Source organism: Diceros bicornis, chromosome 2 (assembly GCF_020826845.1).
Source record: "Diceros bicornis minor isolate mBicDic1 chromosome 2, mDicBic1.mat.cur, whole genome shotgun sequence".
In the NCBI taxonomy this organism is placed as follows: domain Eukaryota; kingdom Metazoa; phylum Chordata; class Mammalia; order Perissodactyla; family Rhinocerotidae; genus Diceros; species Diceros bicornis.
This window is the reverse complement of record NC_080741.1, coordinates 32,706,164-32,724,512: the sequence shown is the minus strand read 5'-3', so window position 1 is coordinate 32,724,512 and position 18,349 is coordinate 32,706,164. Positions and strand designations below refer to the sequence as shown.

The 18,349-nt window shown below is 38.5% G+C and overlaps 1 protein-coding gene across 2 annotated transcripts in view; it reads right to left on the bottom strand.

The window, feature by feature from the left end:
• The window catches only part of CMC1 (C-X9-C motif containing 1), an 82,463-nt gene extending 65,128 nt beyond the window's left edge, over positions 1-17,335 (bottom strand). Inside the window, exon 1 of one of the 2 annotated variants that reach the window (XM_058554133.1) lies at positions 17,208-17,335. In XM_058554133.1, the coding sequence (XP_058410116.1) occupies positions 17,208-17,226 (19 nt within the window). In that variant the 5' untranslated portion in view covers positions 17,227-17,335. The remainder of the gene's footprint in view (positions 1-17,207) is intronic. The other variant, XM_058554141.1, reaches the window with a different exon arrangement.
• Between the last annotated feature and the right edge of the window lie 1,014 nt (positions 17,336-18,349).

The window sequence follows — 18,349 nt, the reverse complement described above, 5'->3', positions numbered from 1 at the left end:
AATACGTGTGCATATAAAAACTGGTGAAAACTGAGAAGATCTATAGTTAACAATACTGTAGCAACTTCAATTTCCTGCTTTTGATATTGTACTAGAGTTATATAAGATGTCACCATTGGGGAAAGCAGTGTGAAGGGCACATTAGACTCTATATAGTATTTTTTGCAACTTCCTGTGAGTCTATAATTATTTCAAAATAAAAAGTTAAAGGAAAAAAACTTCTAAATCATAGGAGAAAATCTTCATAACCCAGAGTTAATAAGAGTTCTTATATACGACACCAAACTCATGATCCATAAAAGAAAAAAAAAATCGATAAATTAGACTTCATCAAAATTAAAAACTTTCACTATGCAAAAGCCCCTGTTAAGAAGATAAAAAGACAAGCCACATAATGGGAAAAATTATTTGCAAATCTCCTATCTGACATAAGGACTTTTATCCAGAATATATAAAGAATTCTTTAAATTCGACAGTTCTAAGAAAACAATAATCTATTTAGAAATGGGCAAAAGACTTAGACAGTACATCAAAAATACCAGACAGGGTTCCACTCTGCTCTACACAGGTTGCTAGGAGTTGGAAATCAACCTGACGGCACTAACAACAAAAAAGATATACAGATAGCAAATAAGCATATGAAGAGATGCTCAACACCATTAGACACAACACCAAATTAAAGTTACAAAAGATACCACTGAAGACTTATTAAGATGGCTAACATTAAAAAAATGTGATATACCAAGCGCTAACAAGGATGCGGAGTAACCAGATATCTCATACATTGCTGGTGGGAACATTAAATGGTACAGCCACTCCAGAAGATAACTGGGCAGTTTCGTGTAAAGTAAAACATACACTTGCCATATGACCCGGCAAATACACTCCTCTGGATTTATCCTAGAGAAATGAAAACTTATGTTCACATAAACACCTGTACACAAATGTTCATTGCAGCTTTATTTGTAATAGTCAAAACACAGAAATACCCAACAAGTCCTTCAACAAGTGCATGGATAGACAGTGGTTCATCTAGACAATGGAATGTTACTCAGCAATAAAACAGAATGAACTGTTGATATACAACAGCAGCAGCAACTTGGATGGATTTCAGAGGCATTGTGTTGAATGAAAAGACAACAATCTCAAAGGGTTACATATTGCAAGATTCCATTTACATAACATTCTTAACGTGACAAAATTAGAGTGATGATAAACAGATCGTTGGTTGCCAGTAGTCAGAGCTGAGGAAGCAGTGTGACTATCAAGGGGAAATGTGAGAGATTTTCTTTGTGGTGATAGAACAGTTCTGTATGCTGATTGTGATCATGGCTATTTGAGTCTTCACATGTAATAAAAATGTCATAAACTACACACAATACATGTAAAAACTGGTGAAATTCAACTACGATATATACCTGAGTTAGTAGTATACTAATGCCAATTCCTGGTTTCCTTAGTTACAATGAATTGCAGCAGTGTGGCCCAACATTTTTGCCCCTAAAGGAGGCTTTTTAGAAATTTTTCCCAATGGTCCCTCATGAAATGTTAATATCACAGACATATTGTCTATTTATGTACTGTATGCATAACAGTGCTTTATACATTAAAAGAGTAAGATTATTTTCTCCCTCAACACCAATGTTGGCCCCTTTCAGGGCAATATCACACTCATTGAAGACGTGTACTATGGTTATATAAGATGGCATCATTAGGGAAAGCTGGGGGGAAGGTACATGGAAACTGCTCGATTTTGCAGTTTGATGTATTAAACTATTTCAAAATAAAGTTATAATAAAAAAGTTTAATAATGTGTAAGAAAGAGCAAAGGACCTAGAATAGCAAAAACAACATTAAAATAGAAAATTTTGGATGACTTGTACTACCTGATTTCAAGTCTTAGTACCACGCTACAGCAATCAAGGTGGGTTAGCATGGGCATAATTAGGACAAACAGATTAATGTAACAAAATAGAGTCCAGAAATACTTCTGCATATATACAGTCAATTTATTTTGACAAATGCATCAAGGCTACTCAATGAAGAAATAAAAGTATTTTCAACAAATGGTGGTAGACCTGGATAAAATGAAAAAAAAAATCAGCCTGAACCCTTCAATCCTCACTTCACAGAACCCACAAAAATTAATTTGCCACAGATCATAAACCTAAATGTAAAAACTAAAACTATTAAACAAACAAAAAAAACCCTTCAATTCCTTGGAGTAGACAAAGATTTCTTAAAGAGGACACAAGGGCATTAAACAGAAAGGAAAAAAAAATTATAAATTTGATTTCATCAAATATGAAATACGCTGTTCATCAAAAGACACCATTAAGAAAATTAAAAGGAAAGCCACAGGCCGGGAGAAAGTGTGCACTATATATATCTGACAAAGAATCTGAATCTAGAATACATAAAGAACTCCTACATATTAATAACAAAAATATAAACAACCCTACAAAAAAAGGGCAAAAGTCTTGAATGGACACTTTAAAAAGAAGATATACAAATTGTAAATACATACATGAAAAGGTGTTCAGAATCATTAGTCATTAAGAAAATGCAAATGAAACCCATGATATCATTTCACACCTACTAGAATGACTAAAATTAATAACACTGACAACAACAAATGTTAGGGAGAATGTGGATCAACTGGAACTTTCACATACTGCTGGTGATAGTGTGAAATGATAAACTTCTTTGGAAAACTGCTTGTTAAGTTAAAAAGTTAAATATACACCCAACCTATTTTCCACTCCGAGGTATTAATTCACCAATGATAAATGAAAATACATGTCTAGAAAACAACTTGTACAAGTGTTTATGGAAGCATTATTCCTAATAGCCAAAAACTGGAAACAACCTAAATGCCCACCTGAATACTACTTAGCAATACAAAAGAATGAACTCAAAATACCTACAAAATACCAAATACAAAAGATACACTCAACATGCAAAAATTTTGTTGAGAAAAAAAGGCCAGACACAGAATACATACTGCATGATTCAAGAACACGCAAAATTAATCTATGGTGATAAAAATTATATCACTGGTTATCTATGAGAGTTGAGAAGGGTACTCAGAGATGTCTTTATTGGGGTGTATATATTTATCAAAACTCATGACCTGTACATTTCACTGTATATTTTACTTCAATTTATAATGTTAGCTTTAAAACATTATGTAAATCTGCACTTATAGTGGATGACTTTAACCCATAACTATCAGAAATTAGATAACTAAGTAGATAGTGAGTTTTATAATTTTCTTCTTAAATATACTGTTCATCTTTTATTAGATTTATTTCTATCAGTAAATGTATCTTTTCATAAACAACATGTTTATTGCTGGTATATAGATTTAACTAAATTTTTACATAGTCCTTACAACCAACACAACCTTACTTAACTCTCATTAATTCTAATAACTTGCCAATAGATTCTCTTCCAATTTCTAGGTAGACAATCATAGGGACAGCTTTGCATCTTTCTTTTTTAATTCTTACTGGCTATGTCCTTTAGAAAAATGGTGAGTAGTAACTAGCTGCACCTCTGCCTTGGGAGCTCAAATTTTGTTTAGAATTTTCGTAATCTTCATCTTGAGGTTTGCCTGCGACTTTCCTCTCTTTATGTTATTTTGTTATCAAAGTTACATTATTTAAACAATAAATAAGGACCTTTCTCTTCCTTTGTATTCTCCAGAACACTTTGTATAAAATAAGATTATCATCAGTTCCTTGCAAGTTTGGTAGAAAACACTTGTGATGGTCAGTTTTATGGGTCAACTTGGCTAGGCTATAGTCCCCAGTTATTCAAACAAACACTAATCCAGGTGTTGCTGTGAAGGTATTTTGTAGATGTGATTAAAGTCTATAATCAGTTGACTTTAAGTAAAGAAGATTATCCTAGATAATCTGGGTGGGCCCGATTCAATCAGTTGAAAAGCCTTAGGAGCAGAAAGGAGATTTTCTTGAAGAATTCCACCTGTGGACTGCAGCTTCAGCTCATGAGCAAGAGTTCCAACACTGCCCTTTCTGATAGCCTGCCCTGCCCTACACATCTCAGACTTGCCCAACTAGCTCTCACAATCCCATAAGCCAATATCTTGCCATGTATATATGTATGTGTATGTGTGTGCATGTGTGTGTATATATATACATATATATGGTTGTTTCTCTGGTGGAACCCTGACTGATACACCACCTATCAGGGCCTGGGTTTTGGAGTGTGTATGCGTACATGTGTGAGAGAGACATACAGACACAAGGGGAGTTTTAACTACTGATGCAATTTTCTAAGGGCTTTTTATTCATTCTTGAGGCAGCTGCAGTTTTAGTAAGTTTATGTTTCTCAAGGAAACTATCCATTTCATCTAAATTTTCAAAATAATGATATGAAGACGTTCACATGATTTTTTTTCTCTTTACCACATCTATAGTTATATCCCAAATTTCATAATTTTCATTGCCTATGTCAGGGGTCAACAAACTCGCTCTATTAAGGACAAGAGTGTAAATGTTTCAAGCTTTTCAGGGTACAAACCATCTTTGTCATGTATATTCCTTTTTTTTTAAACAACTCTTGAAAAATGTTACTAACCATTCATAGCTTGCAGGCCTTACCAGATTTCGCCCAGGGCCATAGTTTGCTAAACTCTGGCCTATACTATTGATTTATCCCTCCCGTTTTTCCTTAGCTTTGCCAGAACTGCTGTAAAATGAGAAAAGGAACACTGAGCTTATAGAAGGAACTGGAAGTACGGGTGGAGAGAAAAGGACAGATTGAGAGGGAGGCCCTACAAGATCGGGGGGGCCTGAAGGGACTAAGGAAAAGGCATGATTCAAGGAGTGCTCCCAGTTTTCTGGCTCCAAGGGAAATGATGTGACCATTCATTGAGATAGAGAATAAAAAAGAAACACCAGGTAGGAGAGGAATTCAGTTGTGGACACATTGAATTTGAAATGCCCGTGGAATATCCTGTGGAGTGGAAAGTTGATGTCTACTTAAAGAGAAAATAATGAAACTGGGACTATCTCCACACACTTCTTTTCTCCTTGTCTACAGCATAAATCATAATTAGGCATGAATAATAACAGTATAATTACTGAACAGATTGGAAAATATATTGTGATACACTGATCTATTTTATAAAATCAACTTCAAAATGTTACCTCTTCTTTTCACTTCTATAGTTTTAATCTACACAACTTATTTGTAATGTGTCCTGATGAATCTACTCTTTGCTCTATAAATCTTGCAGTGGTCTTAGATAACTAAAGCAATAATTTTTTGGATCAGTTCTTTGAATACAGACATAGCTTTGTAATATTGAACTATTTTTCCAAAGTAAATTATAATAGATATTTACCTATATTATTAATTCTAGGTTATAATATTCCTATGTAAACATATTTTTTTAAATGGCTTGCAAGAACTTCTTCTGATCATTCTTCTAAAACCTCCTAGGGCAAAGAAACAATTCTAGAATCACATGAATACTGATTTAAATTTTCCAAACTCTTGGTGTTAAAACAGAAATAACAGACTTAAAAATATATAAATATTTTTCTTCTGCTAAAGATCTTTCCATCTGGTAGCATACCAACCACTACATATCAATTATTAACTAACTGTGATTTTATACATATTTCAAAGCTATCTTCAACACTACAAATATCATAGATATGGCACTTTTTATTCATAAAATTACAGTGATTCCCTCAATGTTAATGTGATGCATATATGTTATACATTCATACAAGAGCCTGCAAAACAAAAATCAAATTTTAAGAGTTTGCTACTATATAGTCACATGAATTTATACTGAGATAAAGAATAACACCACCAGCGAAAATTTCCAAAGCTCTAACTTCTCAACATTCTATCATCACCTGAAAGTCAATTTTCACCTTTTTCACTGGCTGAATTTGTTAGCTCAGATTTTGCTTTGGGGCTCACGTGTTCTTGCAATATGGCAGTACTAGACTATACGGCTACTGACAACAGCACTTGTGATGAATCCACAAAGATAACAGTGAAGCAAATCAGAATAGAACATAATCTTTCACTGGAAAGAAATAACACCAAAAGGGCAAGGTATGCTTTTTCAATAATTAATATGTTCTAATTTAACTAATTTGATTCTTATTTAGATACAATGCTACTTTTTTTTTTTTTTTAACTTCCTAGTTACATTTATTTGCCCCTGAAGACATTTCCATGCTACTGTTTACTCTGGAGGAAAAACAAGAAAAATGCTTGTAGTAAACGTGCAATAGTGTTCTCATTAGCAAGAGTTTCTATCTTTAGGTCCCTCTTCTTTACTAGCTATCCAAGGGTCTCAAAATGAAGGGCCCCAGCAGAAGGCATCATGTCAGAACAATAAGACTGGAGTTCTCAATTGTTACAGTCGCACTAAGGGCTTCACACCAGAAAGCTAGGCAGACTCCAGTTCTCTCAACAGCACAAAGATATGGATGCTTCTGACCAATTTTCATGTTCTTGCCAGCCTGCTCATACCTTTTTGCTATAATTATAGCGTAAAATGAGGAAGGGGGCTGGGGTTGGCAGAGGTACTTAGACTGGGAAAATTATGACAGTGAAGATTAGTGTTCCTTTCACCTTCTTTCTTTCAAGCCATACTTGAACTGACAAAACAAAAACAAAAAAGAAAATCAGTAGTAGGAGAGATCCCCCCCACCAATATTCCACCTGCCTCTGTCTGTGAAACCTCAAGATGAGGGCAATGAACGCCCTATAGTCTTCGTATCAGCCCTCTCAGAAAAGTATTTTGATTCCATTTTGCAGGTAAAGAAGTGGAGGCCGACAGAGGTGAAATAACCCAAGCCTCTGATAAAGTGGCAATGTCAAGATCATATAACCCAGGTCCCAAATCTTCTTCCCCGACACTACTACACACATGGAGCCGTGGCCTATTTCAGGGAATTTCAGCAAACAAGGTTATGTGAGCTTCCACAGCTAAGCTGAAGCACGGAAACAACTGTTTGTTTCAGAAGCATCATTTTGAATAAGCAAAATTCACAACTTCACATTTCTCATTTTAAATGGAATTCTGATTCTCTGGTTCCTATCATGTAGAAAATTATTTAACAAAAAAAAAAAAAAAAAAAAGTGGGCCAGAGCCATGGCTTAGCGGTTAAGTGCGCGCGCTCTGCTGCTGGTGGCCCGGGTTCGGATCCCGGGCACGCACCGACGCACCGCTTCTCCAGCCATGCTGAGGCCGTGTCCCACATACAGCAACTAGAAGGATGTGTAGCTATGATGTACCACTATCTACTGGGGCTTTGGGGAAAAAGATAAATAAATAAAATTATTAAAAAAAAAAAGCAAGAGGAGTGATTTGTCAGTTGGCTGAAAAATACCTTCAAAGAGAGTAAACATCAAATATTAGGTCAATCAGTAACAATCTAATTTTTTTTAAAAGCTCAAACTCTTACAAAATTCGGAGAGCACATCAACGAGGTAGTTGTGCCTGTTTCTCCTTAGCTTCTGGCTCAAATGCCACCTATATCCCATGACAGTATGCTTCATGTAAATTTCTTTGTCCTATCAGCTTTCACTGTTAATAAATACCTAGTTCACACTAGATGTGCCCAGTTCCCAAAAGCACCTATTTCTTGGACCTCAGATTCTGCAGATTGCTACGTGTGAAAACTTCATCTTCCACCCACATTACTTTAACCAAGATGAGGCCAGAGAAGGACAACAAATCTAAAAGTATACCAAAGCAGGAAATCAACTTATGCAATGAGACAGGCCAATTTTAGAAATGTGCTGCAATCTCCATTGTGACCATAATTTCTTAAATGAAAAGGTTTCACATTTACTTTATTTGGTAAAACGTTAAGACTATCTTCTCCTACAAGCACAATTTCCCACTGATATCTAATCGAAAATCAGCAGTGTTATGGGAGACAATGTCTATGAGTAGACATTTGAGAAAGGAATAAATGACAGCATGACTGTGCCTTCTCAGCAATATATGCCTAACCGATTTATTTTTTCTCTGATATACATCTACAACATGGCAGACTATTCTCAAATCTATGACCACCCTATCTCTACTGGTTCTTCTTCTTCATCTTACAATATTTTATAGAATTTCATAAAAAACATGTATCACTTTCATAATGGAGGGAGGTAATTATTTTTACATTGAGAGGTTATTCATTTATTTCAAAAATTCAACCTTTGCTCAAATCATTCACATCTTTCTTGGTATGGCCTTCAGAGATAGTTTGAGTTAACAGGAAAACCAGTTCCATAATATAACTTTTTTGGGGGGTAGCCTTTCCCAGGATGATCATCTACCACCCTCACCAGATTGCCTTTGGGTAACCTGGCTGAAAGTCAAGTTCACTTTCTGAACAAAAATTTGCCAAAATGAGGATATTAAGACGAATGTACTGTAGAGGCTGAAGGCAAATTCTTAAAGGAGTTTCAAAAATATTCTATACAATGGTAATAATACTAGAAAAAGTATAAATGCTTCCAAGGTAAGATCCGCTCCTATTCCTCTTGTGGCAATCCCACACAGTTCTGTCTTTAAAGATGGTGTTTATTATGCTGACTTCTCAGTGCTTGTCTCCATCTCCAACTACTCTGCCACATTTCCAAGCATCTGTTGGTAATTTCCAAGTCTCACCAACACTGCACTTTCAACTTAAAATTTCTACAATTTAAATCTTCATTCTGCCATTCCAGTGATTATGTTATCCTCCTTACCCAAAAAAACAACTTAAATTTATCTAGCACAAAGAAGGAGAACGATAAATATTTGCCAAAGGAAGGAAAGAGTGGTAGAAGGAATTGTTTTACAAACGTCATCACACGCAGGAGCAGGTTATGAAGAAACTGAGGCTCAGAGAGCTCAAAGCAATCTTGCAACGTTACCTAGCAAATAACGGGTACAGTAAAACTCCATCTCAGTCTTCTGTCTTTATTTTCCATCTTCTACCTCTTATTTTCTTATCAAAGTTTACTTTATTTAAAAACAAACTCAACACTTCTTCCATCCCAAAGTTCTTCTTGACCCCAGCATCTGAAAGTGATTTCTCCTTCCTCTAACCCCAAGATTTTGTATGCACCAATGCTATGGCTCTAATCACATCTGGACTTAGAACACATCACATCACACTATCTGTGCAATCTTCTTCTCCCGATAGATCAGTGGTTGCTATAGACTAAACTGTGTGTGTCCCCCAACAAATTCATGTTGAAGCCCTAAACCCCAATATGACTGTTATTTGGAGACAGGGCTTTTAGGAAATAATTAAGGTTAAAGGAGGGCATATGAGTAGGGCCCTAATCCGACTGGTGGCCTTATAAGAAGGGGAAGAACCAGCAACTGAATCAGCCAGCACCTTGATCTTGGATTTCCAGGCCTCCCAAACTGTGAGAAAATAAACTTCTGTTGTATAAGCCACCCAGTCTATGGTATGTTGTTATGGCAGCCCCAGCAGACTAAGACTGATTTTGGTACAGATGTTCTCAATTCTGGCTGCATTTAACAACCACCTGAGGGGACTTTATAAAATTCTGATGCCTGGGCTCCACCCCAGACAAGTTAAAACACAAATGCTGGGGTAAAACCCAGGCATTGGTATTTTTAAAAGCTCCCCAAATAATTCTAATATGCAGCTAGATTAAGAACCACTGTATGAAACTTAAATTTAATGAGGTCAAAGACCATATCTAATTCATCTCTATAACTCCCTCTAACTCCTAGCATATGGTAAATATGCAATAAAACTGTTTAATAAATGATAGATATATTTAAAAGAGTTTCAATATTTGATAATTACAGATATTCATTGTTAACGAATATTTATTAGGCACCTACTTATGCACCAATCACCACGCTAGGGATTGTATATACAAAGATGAGTAAGACAGGCAAAGTTCCTTATCCTGCAGCATAAACATTTGAAACTGTATTTCAATTAATCATGCTTAGTTAATTAACATATCCTTTGATCTGTAAAAACCTCCCGGTAACAGTTCTTTAGCAAAAACATGATGTAGGATAGTAAACACCATATTCTTAAAATTTTTTCCCCTCAATCTCCTTATTTAAAAATGTAAAAATGCAATCGGGGATGGTGAGGGAGGTTACTTTGGGTATCAACGTTCTTGGGCACAGTTTTGTTTGGTCCTCTTATCTAACTATAAGGTAGTATTTCTCGCATTTATGACATTTATAAACCTAGAGATTTCTACAAATATGCTATTAACACCTCTCTACAAAAATAACAATACCAATCCAGTAAATGAAACAAAAACTTGAAGTTATTTTTTCCTGTGGTGAACTTGCTGTGCTGAGTCAAGAACCTCTTGGGACCAACTGCAAGTATTTAGAATCATAAAAGTTTAAGGCTTCATGCAGCCTTAGCAGTTATCTGACATAGCTCACTCTCCCTACTCCTCATCTTCAAACCTCAGATTACTCCACTTAGAATATTTTAAGGGCCTGAGGTTAATGGCAAAGTCTGAAACAAGAAGTCAGCTCTACTAACTCCTAAATTCAATTCAGTGCCATTTCCATAACAGTACAGTGCCTCCCTGGGGTTGGTGGGCAATCTCTTACTGTCCAGGTGTAATTAACTGGCTTATCCTTTCTAATCATCTAGTCTCTAATAAACTTAAAGAGGTGAAATTATATGAAAAATATTTACTCTTTACTACACAGATAGAATATTCCCATTCTCCACATCATGTTTTTCTTCATCTCTCAAATTATTTGATACATACAGACACATCACATCTGTAGGTTTCATTTTATTTCTCAAGGAAAAAACTCCAGATCTAGAATGAAAGAAACTCTATACACAGGTTATTTGATATTTGGGGGGTTTTTCAACTCCAAAATTTTTTTTTAATATTTGAAAGACTGAGAGGTGGTGACAATCAAGGAAAATTTCCTATGAAACTGATTTTAAAGTGAGGTGTGAGAAATGAACAAGAATTTACACAGATTTGGGGACGGGGAAGACAGGGAAAATTCCACAAAGAAGAAACAGCATCAAATGGCCTAGAGGCAAAAAAAAAACAAAGCACAGTTTGGCATATATTAGATATATCTTAGGCCAATGTTATTCAAACTTTTTACCACAACCCCATGATACTTTACAACTAGATGCAGTACACACACCTGTGTATGTATATATTTGTGCAAGTACCCCTTCCTACCTGACCCATCACTATCCAAACTCTCATTACTCAAACTAAGGTTCCTAACAGATTGGAATCAGTTATTTTTAGGAGACCCCTCCTGCACCCCTCCCGTAGCAGAGCATCTTGGTGCCTCCCATAGGAGAGAATGTCGAAGCCTTCACACCTGCAGCCTTCTCAGGACTGCCCTAGGGCACGGCAGCACTGTGCACCTTTCCTTGCTGCTGTCCCCTCTCCCAGCTCCTGCGGTGCGCTGACCGACAGATGGCACAAAGGCCCAGCTCCCTTGCCTCCAAAGCAGGACCAACCTTGTACTTGGTTGTGCACCAGATCTGATTAGGCTGAGACAGGCCTTCCCTGAAGCCACATCCTTGCTCAGCCTCCTCTCCTTCCCTCTCCATTCCCCTCGCTCCCTTACAGGTTTTTTCCTAAGAGCACTCCATTCATAAATCACTTGCATGTAAAACACCTAAGTGGTACTCACACCTGGCGCCCAGATCTTGTTCTCTAATACCGTGCCCAAATAAAAGGAAGCAGAGCTTGTCAGAAAAATGACTAATTCTGTGGATGGGCCAGGGTAGGTACAGGATGAGCCAGGGACATTTTGTGTGACAGAAAAAGGAAATGCTCAAAAAAATGATGGAAGCACATCACAAGGACCCAGAAGGAACGCTCACTGGCCAAATCTGGGGAAGTGTGAGCACCAAATAATTACAGAGTAACAAATTATAAACCATTGAAAAAAGAGGAATTCTATGAGTCCATACCAATAATAAATCTATAAAGAAATAAATAAACAAGAAACAAGTGGTCTCCTGCTTACAGCAAAATGTCAACAACCATCTAATAAATGCGGATAGAATGCTGGAGGCAGAAAATCATTACTTTGCAACCATCATAGGAAAGACTGAATAAGGCAAAAATCATCGATGGATGCTAAATCAAAGAGGAATTTTTGATGAGGAACGGACATTTGCATAGTCTTAAATGGTCTCCCCACAGATTACTTATTAATTGCAAGGGAGGGAAAACATAGCAAAGAAATGGGACAAGACCTTGACTGCATGATCAGAATTAACATCACCTATGAGAGACAGACAGCCATCATGAGCTCCACATGATACCCTGAGAAAGACACATCACCACTTATGCAGTATTTGGCTGAGAATGCATAACCCCAATCTAATCAAAAGTCATAAACACAAAATGAGGAAAGTTCTACATGTCACTCCCTTGCCTAAAAACTTGCAATGTCTTCCCATTGTTCTTAGCATAAAATTTAAACTCCTCGAAATGGTTTACAGCACATTTCATGATTCACAACTCAAACCCCTCCACTGCCACGGAACACACTCCTCTTTGATCTCCACTCTTCTCTCTTTCTTATGCTCTTTGCTTAAGCCAGTGTTTTTCAAATTTCAGAGAGCAAACCATTAGGGGTTGTTAAATTAATCTAATGAGACAAAAACAATGTATTTTCTATAGCGAACACACTTTGAGTTTAGAGATATATAAAATGTAGAAGTTGAACAGATTTTAGCTCTGAGCTACCAATATAATTGATGTCTAAGAAGATCCTGTAGAGATATGGAAGCAATAATAAAATCAAAATTTTCTAATAACTACATAACCTTTTACATATTAATCACAAAATGCTCAGAAAAAAAGATTCTTCAAATCTGTTTAGATGTCTAAATTAAAAAGTAAAAATTTCCAGTAAATATAAGTGCTAGCATTAAGTACTAGACCTCTAAAGCTAATCTACCTACATCTCTGCAGGAACTAAAAGAAGCCCTGCAACCCAAATATTCCAAGAGCTACCATAATGACGTCCTCCCAAGACACATACACCTTAAATGTCTACTCATGGACTGTCCTGAAATTCCTGACCCCACTTCCTACCCCCTGGGCCCTATTACTATCCCATCTTCTTCCCCTTATTAGATTTCTGGAAGAAAATACCAGTGGAGGGGCACTCACATACATCCTTGATTAAGGAAACCTCTAATGCTGCCACTGCTCCACGGTGCAAAAGTAGAGAACAAATCCACACTAATCCACAGGGGCAAGGGAAACTTCCTACGCCACCAAAAGAGGGAAAGGTAGGAGAAAAAGACAGGAGAAAGGAATCTTCCAGTGTTTTCAGAAAATCAGAAATCAAAACTATCAGGCCCAGACTCCTGGGGGTTGTCATCTAGGAAAGCAATCATGTCAGAAAATGTATCTGGAATGTAGGAATAGCAAAGGCCTAACCGGGTGTTCTTTGAGTACAGCACTGGGCTGACCTTCCATTACTGGGCTGTTTTACAACTTGTTAGGGGCAGAGGTCAATTTCTAGAATTCTGTCAAATAGCGACAGAAATAATTTCTGACCAATGGAAAAGATAACCCCAAAGATTAGTTCATGGCACTGTTGTAAATTAACCAGTTTTTATCTCAAGCCAGCAATTTATGAAACTATGTCTCTAGCTTCTCAAATGCTTTTTGAACTGTTTTTTACATTTCACTGGTTCCCTCACTAACTAATGAGTTGCAAGTCTTCAACACATATTCATTTTTTATTTGCATAAGTACTAACTTTACCTTTTTGAAAATTCTACTTTAAGAAGCACCACTTTAAACATTATTTCTATAGATGATCATGGATTATACATTCAAAATAAACCAGCTTTTAAATTTCCAATCACCTAAGTTTGACTGGATTTTTAAAATACATAATACTTGTAGAAAGGGTTATAAATTGGTAAAGAAACTATAACTTGGAATAAGACTAACTATGCTTAAGTCCTATTATAGGAGAATGAGCTATACTGTATATTTCTGAATCATTACTATGCAATCACAGGTCCCATTTATGGCTAAAGATGTAGGGAGAATTTCCCCTGGGAATAGAGAGAAGATTAAACTTACAAGGAAACAAAGCTGAAGGACAAATCAATAAAACCGGGAGAGTTCAGAACAGTGGTTCTCCTCTACTCTGTCTGCATATCAAAAACTGCCTATGGAATATTTTAAATGTCAGAGGCCTGGGCAAATTAAATCTGAATAACTGGGAGTGCAAGCCAGGCGTCAGTATTTTTTAAAAATTTAACCTCTCTCCACAGCCACTTTTCCCGGGTGTTAGATACTCTCTCCAGCTTTTTCTCTCTGCAATCAAGTAGTAAGAGAAAATAACAAACATAATTACGGCTGATAAACTTACGAAGAATGCTGTTATTACCTCTACATTAACAAAAAGGAAAACAGTTTAAATAAAACTACACATAAAAATAAGCATGTAACGTGCATTTCATTGTTGGGTTCAGAGTTTCATGAGAAGAACGGACTCTACAAAGTTAGTTAAAAGCTGCTGCCAAATGAAGATCAAACTTGTATAAAGATCTCAAAAAACTAATATAAACCAATGGGAAAACAGATTTCGCTATATAAACCTCATTTGGCATAACTATCTACTCATCCACTCAGAAACACATCTACTCAGTTGGAAACATACCATTGTGGACTTAAAAAAAAGCAAGAGAAATATCAAAACATGAACCTATGCTTCAATTTATGAACCAAACAAAAATGAAGTTAAAAAAAAAAAGCTGACTTCAATACATTTGTATTCTGGAATTTAAAGAGACAAGAAAATTTTTTAAAAAATCTTCCCACTTGCTGACTCCACTTTCTTACTTTCCGTTCCAATCTTGCTTCCATCCCTGCTTTTGTCGAAGTTTCCAATGATCATGTTGTTAGATGTGACCATCACCATCCACTCAGTCGCTAAAGAAAAAAGCCTAGGAATTATCCTTAATGCCCCCCTTTCCCTCACTACCCTTATTCAATGCAACAGCAGCTCCTGTCAATTTCACCTCCAAAACATCTATCAAAGCTTTACATTTCTTTCTATCTTTTCTAATACCATCCCAGGCCAAGACACTAAAATATGTGGCCTGGACTACTGCTACCATCTCTTAACCTATCTCTCTGCTTCCACTCAGGACCCCTCCACAATGTATGCTACCACTGCAGTCAGGGTAGTAAACACATAAATTATGTCACTGTCCTCTTTAAAAGCCTCCAAAGGCTTTTGATAACATCAGAAAAAGTCCAAATGCTTTCTCATCATAGCCTTCAAGGCCCTGCGGCATCTAGCTCCTCCCTACTTTCCCAATATCTTTCCCTTAATCTCCTCCACACTCTGGCCCTCACTCCAGTCAAATATTTTAAGCATCTGCTACTTCGACTGCCTGGCATACTCTTTCCCCACCTCTTCACATGACGGCTTCCTCTAGTCTTGCAGATTCCAATTCAAATGACACTTCCTCAGAGAGCTCCTCATCAACCACGCTACCTAAAGGAGTCCTCTCTTCACCCTCTACCACATGAAACTGCTTATTTTCTTTATACCGCTCATCACAAGCTGTAAAAGTGTGTGTGTCTGGGGTGCGGGGGTGTTTGCCTTCTTTCTTCTACCACTAGACTACAAGCTCTATTTGGAGCAGGGATCTTGTTTGTCCTATTAGTTTCCTAGAGCCTAGAACAATACATGACATATGATGGGCACTCAAGTATTTGTTTGATCAATAAATACTCAAGTGGTGGCATCTCCACAGCACTGGACTGGAGATGAAATTATCTGAGTTCTACACAGACTTGGCCCTACCAGCAATTAGCTGTGGGGCCTTGGGCACACAAGATTGGAGTGGGTTAAGAGTAACTGGACAGTAAGAAGCAAGTATGAAGATTTTTTTTCTAAACTTCCTTGTCTAAATTCAAGAATATAGACATATGGAAGCTTTTAACCTCCCTGAGTCTATTTCCTCATCTGTATGAGATTACTTTGAATGTCACTCCAGCTCAGAAATACTACAATTATATAGGCCTCAATCTACTTTCCAACCTCTTGGTTGGTAACTCTCTTACCCATCCTTCATTTACACCCCTCCTACCCTCACCAAAGAAATCAAGGTATTCACCCTGCAACCAAACATCACACAGTGCACTTTACTGCCTCTACACTTGCTCACTCTGCCCCCCCTTCTCCAAATCCAACCACTGGAAATTCTATCCTTCAAAGTCCAGATCAATTGTTAACTTCATAAAGTCGGATCCATCACCTGGCCCAATACTGGTATGATCATTACGTGTTCCGGAAATTCTTTTATGCTTCAAATTAAAGTACTCCCTGATCCTCTCTCAGCCTCAAATAGTATCTACTACCCCACATACTATTGCTGGATAATCAAGAATACCTAGCTTGATAATAAAGTGTCCAATAAATGTGTTGTCTGCTACACATATGTTTCCTTGTCCTTGAGGGCCACCAATGTGACTTTTTCATTTTGGAATCTCCAAAGTTTTAAAGCCATTTCTCCTCCCAATGCCTTGACCTTTCATATCCATAAAATGAAAGAAATGGGCTAATCACCATTCCCTCCAAAAGAGAACTTCTCTAACTATATTCCTACATAAACAGCCTAAAGCAAAGACACCGCAGGTGAGCTTCTGTAAGGACGGGAATTCGAGGGGGAACGGAAACTATCCCTGCAAGTGGAAGTGGGGTGGAGGCATGAAAGGTAAAATAACATGGATCAAGACTTGGGCGATCCTTTCCAGAGAAACTGATTCTTGCCACAGTGATGGATTCTCTGGATTGTTTTCACGTTGGGCTAGATATTCAAAGGACTCTGTGCCCCAAAGGGGCGAAAAAGAGGATGATGATGAAGAGAGCAGTAGTATTAAGGAGGAAAATGTTTGTAAGCCACATAAGGTCAAGAATTTAAACAACAAACCCTATGCCTTTCACCTAACCCTAACCCCAAGGAGCACGAAGATGACCTATGACCGCAAGGAAGGAGCTGGGGCCGGCCAGAAGCCGAAGGCGGCCGGTCGGGCGTGAGGGGACGTCTGCGGAAGCGGTGCAACCTCAGAGCTCGGCACCGTTCCCAGGCCGCCCCCAGCCGCAGGCCCGCGGTTAGAGACCCGGGCCGAGACTTCTCAGCAACCCCCGCTTCCCGCCCCGGTACCTGCGGGGTCGAGCGCCATCTCGGCGGGCGGAGAGGAAGGCAGGCCGCTCCCGGGCAGGGGGCGGGGAGGGGAGGAGCCTGGGCTCCGCTGCTCTGGCGGCCACCCCGAGCTTCCCGCGGGAGGAGGAGGTGGAGGAGGAGCGCTGCGCCCTTCGCAAAGCACCAAGCCTTCTCCCTCTTGCTTCCCTAGTCGCTACTTCCGCCGCCCATTGCGCCTGCGCCCTCCTGGCCCCGCCCCTAACCCTGTAACAGGAGTGGAACCGACTTCGGAGAGGGAATGACCGGGAAGGGGGCGTGGCTGCGCCCGCGCCTTGGGGGCGGGGCCTCTCAGGCGCGCGCAGCCTCGTTTTGGGCCCAGTGAGGGCACCTGCTAGCAGACGGGGTTCTGCGGTGACCGGAGCAGAAGCTGTGGGCGTTTGGGACTGTGCCTCGCTTGGCCACTCGTTCCAAGCCCCTCCCTCCATACCCGCCTTCGGAGAACCAAATGAATCATCCTTTTCCTTTATGTTTTCTTCATTAACGTTCATTCATTCATAAATGTCTATTGCATGCCTGCCAGAATCCAGTCACGGTTCTCAATACTAGGGGGAAATTATTGAATAGAAATAAGGTCCCTGTTCTCGAGGAGCACCGTGTTGGCAGGAGAGTCAGATACAAGCAACACACTGTTAAATGTGATAAACGCCACACGCGCGAGATACGCACAGCTTGTTCTACCATAGAGGTGGTATACTGTGTGCAGTATTTATTCCTCCCCCAAATCAGCAGCCTGTGGCTCCCCTGGAGGTTAAAATAAAAAACTGGGCTCTTAGAGTACCTCTGTTTTGTGAAATAATATCCTCAAGGCGTACAGTCCGATTTGGGTGATGTTACAAATCCCGACTCATCGTCAATTACAGCTGTATGTTTTGTGAGAAAAAATGAAGGAAGGTGGTAGCCATCCTCTTTAAGAACCCCAACGGCCCTCTTCTCAATAGAAGAGACTTTCTGGGTGGCAATTATGCTCATTTCCACTCACCAACCAGCCTTCAGAAATGCTTCCTTGTCGTATCCACGTTTAGCTAGCTCGAGCCTCCAGAGGGTGAGATGCAGCCGGGGACAGATGGGACAGATGTTAAAAAAGCAAGGAGCAGCTGCTTCTT